This window comes from Panicum hallii, chromosome 5 (assembly GCF_002211085.1).
Source record: "Panicum hallii strain FIL2 chromosome 5, PHallii_v3.1, whole genome shotgun sequence".
In the NCBI taxonomy this organism is placed as follows: domain Eukaryota; kingdom Viridiplantae; phylum Streptophyta; class Magnoliopsida; order Poales; family Poaceae; genus Panicum; species Panicum hallii.
The window spans coordinates 30,422,849-30,431,012 of record NC_038046.1 but is presented as its reverse complement, the minus strand read 5'-3'; the positions used below and the strand labels follow the sequence as shown (position 1 = coordinate 30,431,012).

General features: G+C 45.1%; 1 protein-coding gene across 1 annotated transcript; it reads left to right on the top strand.

Moving 5' to 3' along the window:
* Positions 1 to 664: 664 nt before the first annotated feature.
* On the top strand, positions 665 to 7,312 carry LOC112892303 (cinnamoyl-CoA reductase 1-like). Its single transcript, XM_025959465.1, has 6 exons — positions 665 to 916; positions 4,466 to 4,635; positions 5,391 to 5,582; positions 6,086 to 6,248; positions 6,581 to 6,767; positions 6,873 to 7,312. The coding sequence occupies exons 1-6, from the start codon at positions 805 to 807 to the stop codon at positions 7,015 to 7,017; spliced, it is 969 nt and encodes a 322-aa protein (XP_025815250.1). The 5' UTR covers positions 665 to 804; the 3' UTR covers positions 7,018 to 7,312.
* Positions 7,313 to 8,164: the final 852 nt, after the last annotated feature.

Here is an 8,164-nt window from a genome sequence, read left to right as displayed (position 1 = left end):
TGACACAACATTTGATCTTCCGAACTTCCCATTGTCAGTCGAGCCAAAAAAAATACTATTCTATTGTTCTGATATGGATTCTGGACTCTGAAATTGTAACCACTATATCAAATGAACCCCTTATTTGTGATGCATGATTGATTTGTGTGTGATGAGCAGCAGCTTTACTTTTGTATTTCACATAGTCCATTTATTTGAAACTCATTTCACAAGCTAGCTAGAGGCTTTGTGCATTTCATTGAGATTTGTCAATATCATACCTATGGGGTGTTTAGATCGCAAATGTTTATAACATTTGGAACTTTTTGCTACTGTAGCGTTTTCGTTTGTATTTGACAAATTTTATCTAATTATGGTCTAACTAGGCTTAAAAGATTCGTCTCGTGATGTACAATTAAACTGTGCAATTAGTTATTTTTTTTACATACATTTACTGCTCCATGCATGTGTTCCAAAATTGATGTGATGGAAAGAGAGTGTAAAAATTTGGAACTTTGAATGCATCTAAACGGGGCCCAATGGTATAGCATTTATACCCAGCGTGCAGGTGACCCTGCAAACAGGAACTGACAAAAACAAGACTGGAGGTTTAAAAATCCGCGGCCATTAATTAGCAGGATGTGTGAATCTGAACCGCGATAAATTAAAGCGCCTCCCCACCCCACCCCTCGCACACTTCTCCCTCCTGTCACCTTCCTCCGGCTCTCCCTCCCCCCTCTGTGTGTGTGTGTGTGTGTTAAGTGCGTGCGTGAGTCGTCGCAGACAAATAGAGAGAGGAAGCCGGCAAGGAATCGAAGAGCTAGCATGGCGGAGAAGGTGGTGTGCGTGACGGGCGCCGGCGGCTTCATCGCGTCGTGGATCGTCAAGCTCCTCCTCGAGCGCGGCTACACCGTCCGCGGCACCCTCCGCGACCCAGGTTGGTGTGTATGTTGCTGCTACTGACCGCTCCTCCACCCCTTCAGGTCCATCATCCTGCTCGCTCTGTTTAGCGCGGAAAAAGATCTTCTCGAAACTTCTTTCATCAAAACGGCATCGAAATGTGATTGGTCGTTGAAATGCGCGAGGAATTGAAACAGTGAAGTAGAACTAGTACTAAAGCCAGTCCCAACCCTTCATGTCAGCTAGTTTGGAGAATAAACGAGGAGAGAGGAAAACAGCAAGACCTATTTCTCATGCAAGAAACGGTGTCGAGCTCGCGCTCCCAGGCACGAAGAAACTGCACAGACGCGTTGGGAGCGAGCTGGTTCCTTCCTTACGCGTTTTGTTGGGACCACCAAGCTCGCCATGGCCATGCCGCGCTCCTCCCTCGCCGGCGCAATGGCACGAGTCCGGCTGCAGCTGGACGCCTGCGCCATATTGGCTCCCCTGCGGCCCTGCCCGCGGGCCACGGGTGGACCCCCACGCCGCCGCCGCCGTTTCCTCGCCTCGCCGCCGCCAGGTCCTCCATGGCCGCGAAACTGGACACGGCGAGCACCGCCCCTGCCTGCGTGGTTGGACGGAGACAAGCGCACGGCGTGGATGCGAGCGGCGCGGGCTAAGCAGCAAGGCAAGCGCTGCGGCGTGCAGCACTACGGCGAGCAGCAGCGGGAAGCAGCAATGCGGAGTGCAGTTCTCTCTTGTTCATTTTTCTTTTGCATCGGCGAGCCTGCAACTTGCTGATGCTGCAAGCTCCCGTTTTCCTCATGTGCTTCACTAGCTCTTGCACTCTATCCAAGCCATCAATGGCACCAGTATTTCATTCAACTATGTGCTTGTGCACTGAAGTAGTGATTTGTGCTTCGATTGCACTGTAGGATTTCGAATTGAACTCCAGGAACATCGATTGTTCCCTTCGATTTGTGTTGCCGGCGGATTTTCCCCAAATCTTGCAGCGGTCGCCGTGGCCCCGCCGCTGGCCAGAGCTCGCCGTCGTCACCTGCTTTGTTCCCGTCGCCCGCGCAGGGCGCCGCCGTGGTCGGCATCCACTGCCCGAAGCGCGGCCCTGCACCCTGCCCCTGCCCAGTTGCCCGCCCGGCGCACGGCCTTGCAGCTTGGGCGGAGTCTCTACGCCTGTCCGCACGCCGCCGCAGCCCGGAGAGAGAGAGCTCGTGAGAGGAAAGGGAATCGATAGAATTGATTACGGGCCCACGGGAGACTCCATGCGTTGGGTGCTACGGTTTAAACAAGAGTGTCACGGTGACATAGCACCTATGGAAATAGTTTTCTGGGTTCTAATCTAATTTGTTTGGTTCGACGACCTGTTCCCACTTTCTCCGCGCTGAGCGGCGATTCCAATGGGGGGTGGTGGGTTGGTGGTGGCGGACAAAACTCTGCCGTTGGTCACGTGTGGTGTATAGTTGTATGCAGGGAAGCCCGTTGACCTGCCCCCTCTAGGATCGGAGTAGGTGGCAAGTCTCTTGATTGTGCTAGAGCGCGGGGGTGGGTAACCCAAATTTGTTTTACCACTAGTTCAGACAAATTTTGTGTTTCAATGTTAACTAAGGGTGCGTTCGTTTCGCATTGGAGAGGTTTAAAACACAGATCTATAAATTAGAGGTATAAATATTTTAGAGGTCTAATATTTAGAGGGGTGTTCGTTACAGCCCTCTAAAGCCCTGCCTTGACTCACCACGGCACGGCCGGGGCGCGCCCACGACGCAGCCCGCGCGCTAACGCGCGCACGCGGGGGAGGAGCAGGGGCGGCGGCGCGGCTCGCGGGGAGGAGCAGGGGGCGCCGGCGCGGGGGGGGGGAGCAGGGGCGGCGGCGCGGCTCGCGGGGAGGAGCAGGGCGGCGGCGCGGGGGGGTGGGGGGAGAGAGAGGGGGCGGCGGCGGCGCGGGGGGAGGAGCACGCGGGCGGCGGGGCGGGGGGGAGGAGCACGCGGGCGGTGGGGCGGGGGGCGTGCGCGGCGGCGCGGGGGAGGAGCATGCGGGCGGCGGGGCGGGGGAGGAGCACGTGGGCGGCGGCGCGGGGGGAGGAGCACGCGGGCGGCGGCAGCGGCGCGCGGGGAGGAGCAGGGGTCGGCGGCGCGGGGGGTGGGGGGCAGCGCTGGGAATCGTGACTGGATTAGAGTGCTCGGTGGCTCTAAAGAAACGCGACCTCTAAAGGGAACAGTATCGCTCGGTTAGTGGGCCGTTCGGTACCAACCCTCTAAAGATTAGAGGTTTCAGGCTTTAGAGGTCGGAAACGAACGGGCCCGAAGAAGCATTATTATTTTAGGGCCTGTCACCAACGATGATTTTCACCCGCCTTCCCTGCTTCAGACATGGCCTTGCTAACCATAGGCTAGGCACAAACTAATATGCCAGCATCACACTGCTTGAGAGATCACATGTCTACATTGCAAAGTAATTGCTCATGCTCCCCAAGCGTTGACATGCATGGGACCGGGATTGAGCATGAGAACATTGTAAACTCCTGTTTCGAAGGAATTCCGTGACAGATTCGAGTGAAATAATAACCAAAACTTTCCTATCCTTTGAATCTCTCAGCAACTTTTGGTACAGGTGGTCTTGTCCACGCAGTTTGGTGCAAGTGCAACAACAACGGATGAAGTGACATCGTGACCCTAACTCTGAGGGAAAAATCCGGTTTACGCCTTCGAACTATCATAAAACTCTGATTTTCAACCTTCAACTACAATACCGGATAACAGATGTCATCCAACTGTCAAAACCGTGAAAATTTGGCCCTTTAGATGATTTCAAATGTAGTTTTTCATTTGTGAAAATTATAAATATTCAAATTTAAACTAAAAATTCATAAGTAATTCATTTCAAATAAAAGAAATACAAAATAGGTATCATAAGTTTTCTAAAAATGTAACCTATCTATTGGCACTGTACTTGTCACTTATTCAGATGCAACTTTTTCATGTTCATAGTATTTGGTTGCTTGTAGTTATACCTATTATTTTTGAATAAATAATATTCAAATAGAGCAATAATAGATAGATTAAATTTTTAGAAAAAATTTGGTACTAGTTTTATATTTTTTCTAATTTAAAATAAATTAGTTTTGATTTTTAGATCTAATTAGAATTTTATTAATTTTTTTAAAAATACGAAACCACCTTCGAAACCACCCAAAGGGCCAAACTTGTCTGGTTTCGACAGTTACCGGCCCTCGTTACCCGATTTTATAGTTGAAGGTTGAAATCAAACTTTTGTGATAGTTTGAGGGTGTAAATCGGATTTTTTCCTATTATATATAATGATACTAAATGGATCGGATACTTAGTTTCCCAAGTAAGCTAGAACTGAGTTGCTCAAAAAAATATAATTATGCATGGAAAATGGTTACAACTTGCCAAAACAACGATTGAACCGGAGACGAGTGAAGTACAAAATTACGTGGAGGCCATTTGCAAATAACTAAGCCATGCATCTTATCCACCATGACATTCTGCAGTTGTTTCTATCACCTTAATTTACATTACCCTCACATTGTGTAGCTAGCTAAACATTCTTGCATTTACTGGATTTCAGCTGATCCTAAGAAGATAGACCATTTGCGTGCTCTAGATGGATCTGCTGAGAGGCTGCAGCTATTTAAAGCAGATTTATTAGAAGAAGGGTCCTTTGATGCCGTAGTTGAGGGTTGTGAATGCGTATTCCACACAGCCTCTCCATTCTACAATAACCCAAAAGATCCTCAGGTTTTTTTTTCCCTTTTCCTAGTTTATTTCTTGATAAATTGCTGTACCATCAGTAGCAGTTCTTTTAGGCAAGCATTTAGATGATATTCATTGTCTCCTTTTCCTGTCATATCATCTTTATAGCAATTTGTGTCTTGTTGTCATTTAATTTTCTTTTTAAGTTGTTAGTTCTTTTGTAGTAAAGGAAGCATGCTTGTTAGACAATCACAAAACGTTGTCCATCATTGACTTTTGTCCAGCAATGTTGGTAATTTCTGTGCTGAAGGATTAGATAACACCCTTAATGTTATCAGGAGTTTCCATAGTATAATCCTTAATAACTCTATGGTATGCAACTATTTGGAAATCTCCTTAGACTTATAAGGTATTTCCATAGTATAATCCTCTTCCTTTGGCTCACTTAATTGTTACTCCCTTCATCCTGAAATATAAGGCATCGAAGGATTCAAAATTTGTACCCAGATATAAGGCATCCTAAAGTGTTTTAGAAACTAATTATTCCCAGTTGGCCATGAAATCAGCAAAATGACAACCAAATAAGGCACTAAATAGGCTGCATGCATGATTTCCTTATCTCCTTAATCTATCATCAAAATGTTAGAATGCCCTATATTACAGGATAGAGGGAGTAGATAGCGAAGACCAGCATGATTTAGTTCTCTCCACCACTTTCCCATCAGCTTATAAAGTTACAACTTGTTTGATATTACCTCTTTTTATGAAATCCTAAACAAATAGCAAATGTATTCTTTAAGGTTGAGTTGATTGACCCAGCAGTTAAAGGAACACTGAATGTTCTTGGCTCCTGCAAGAAAGCTGCATCTGTGAAAAGGGTGATTCTAACATCATCAATGGCAGCTGTTGTATTCACTGAGAAACCCTTATCTCCTGATATTGTTGTTGATGAGACATCATATTCCGTTCCAGAACTTTGTGAAAAAGCAAAGGTACTGCACTGAATGTACATTTCTTATTATTTTCGAAAAAAATTCATGCCCATGTTTTCATTCAAATAATTGTTTCTTCTATATATGGAAATAGTAATAATGTGTTTGTGCCTATCAGGCTCTGTATCAGATGGATAACTAAAAGATATTTTGTACTTCCATTATCACAAGTTCTATGCACTTCAAAATTGTGAGGATTTCATGAGAAATGTGTCTACAATTAAGTGGGTTATCTAGTTTATACCATAACTATAGAGCTATAGCAATATGAATTCTGAACCTGTCTACTGTCTATGACTGTTAGTTTTGTTAAGGTGCTTTTTATTTTCTTTATTTGTAACAAACCATCTTGACTTGTTAGAAATGTTTGAGTTATTTTACTTCAGTATCAAAATGTGTATAATTATTCCCTCACGAATGAAGCTCTAAGTACGCATTCTCATGTTTACTTGTTTAATCTTACCTTCACATTAAATTTTTTGTGAACTCGCTGTTTGTATCAGGAATGGTACGTACTATCAAAGACCCTGGCTGAGCAAGCTGCATGGAAGTTCTCAAAGGACAATGGAATTAATTTAGTAACAATAAATCCAGCTGTTGTCATTGGTCCTTTGCTGCAGCCCACACTTAACACCAGTGCTCAGATAATTCTGTATCTAATCAGTGGTATGTATTGTCATTCCAACGAGTAATTTTTTTTCCCAAAAAGTTCTTTCTCAACAAAAGAAATGACACGTTTTATACCAGAAAGTGGATTCCATGTTCACCTTCTGTGAGATTTATTTGAGCATAAGTCACTTCCATCATACTGATGGCTCATGAGATATTGTCACTATGAAGTAACAAATTCCATGTGCTTCATGATGCATGTCAGAATGTGAAAATGAAGAGATGCATTTGCTTCCATCTTTCTTGAAGGGAGCTAGCTGCAATTTTCTTAGTCAACACTACTGAACAATGATCAAATTTTCATTGTGCTTGTTAATTACCTTTTTCAGGGTCGCCTGTATATCTCAACTATAGCTTTGGCTGGGTGAATGTGAAGGATGTTGCTCTGGCGCATGTACTTGCATTTGAGACCCCTTCGGCAAGTGGAAGATACGGCATGGTTGACAAAGTTATGCACTTCTCCCAGGTTGTGAAGATCATAAAAGACATGTACCCTTCTCTTCCGGTTCCTGAGAAGTAAGTACAATTCTGCATCATCATTACATATAACTAAACAACTGTGTCTACTCTCTTCGTTCGCAGCTTCCTCCTATTCCATTAACAATTTGTTTGGACGAGCAGATGCGCGGATGATGAGCCGTTTGCTCCAACATACCAGGTCTCAAGGGACAAGATCACGAGCTTGGGAGTTGAGTTGACCCCGTTTCAGACGAGCCTCAAGGAGACCATAGAATGCCTTAAGGAGAAAGGCTTTGTCAGCCTCTAAAGCCATTCCATCCGTCCTTGAGTAAGCACCGGCCAATTAAACAAGATTACAAAGGGGTTCAAACATAATACTATAGCTAATACCTATAGCAATAGATGAGCTACCGGCATTTGGTGATAGCAATACCTATAGCAATAGATGTGTTAGTCAAATAAGTGTAGCACTCTAGCAGAATTGCAGAAAGAGGCAGCCCTTAAATTCTGTCCCCTTTGAAGCGGACCAAAGAGGTGTTCCATATATATACTTTCCATTCTGAATAATACTAGTGATGCGCCCAGTGCTCTGTCAAATTAAACGAGGAGCTATAGTCAACTCCACGTGTCACCATTCCTAGTAGATCACCGGGCTGACCTACCGGGTGGTCCCGGTATGCCACGGCGTACCGATAATTACAGCCGAGTCCCTCGTGAAAATTTTTATTTCCAGCCATTCCTCATGCAGTTCGGCGAACCACCAATTGCAGGATAAGTCTACCTTTTTTTTCCGGAAACGGATGAGTGTAACTTATCACTGATGCTTAATTACGTAACTACCGATCGATGAAGATTTTAGTGATGCATATGTTGATAAACAAATTTAAATAATTCTTTCGCGCACAAGCATATTGGACATCACCTTTTCTCATTCCAGACTGCATTGTTAAAGGTTGAAATTGAAGTGCAGAAAAAAAATGCGAATCATGTTGAAATAAAGGACGCTTGCAAGATGCAACTAGGTGCAACTCCTAGTAAAAATTAATAAGGGCCAAACTGCCAAAGGAGTCAAAACCATCATCACAATAATGTTACTTTCTCTATCAAAGAAGAGAAAACGAACAAGGAAAGAGATGGCGCACACTGACAATGCTTGGCGACTTTGGTGCCAAAACATTAGCAATACCCAATACCCATTTGACGGGACCATCAGGCCGGCCAGAAATGTGCAGTAGTATATGAGCGGCACTACTTAATTTGTCAGCTTCAACTGTGTACAGCAGTGAATACAGCGTTTCGTGTCACTGTCGCGAGGTGCTGGAGTGCACCGGGTGCCGGCGGCACGTACACCACTGCACCAAAGCTGCTCATTTTCATCGGCTATATATAATTTCGTCGGCCAAAAAAAAAACCGATGAAAATAACGTACTTATTTCGTCGGCCAACAGAAGCCG

Bases quoted from the DNA above. Each gene is read 5' to 3' on its own strand.
- LOC112892303 (XM_025959465.1), top strand. From the start codon at position 805: ATGGCGGAGAAGGTGGTGTGCGTGACGGGCGCCGGCGGCTTCATCGCG. The intron at 4,636-5,390 runs GTTTTTTTTTCC...GTATTCTTTAAG, and splicing joins ATAACCCAAAAGATCCTCAG to GTTGAGTTGATTGACCCAGC. The intron at 6,249-6,580 runs GTATGTATTGTC...TACCTTTTTCAG, and splicing joins AATTCTGTATCTAATCAGTG to GGTCGCCTGTATATCTCAAC.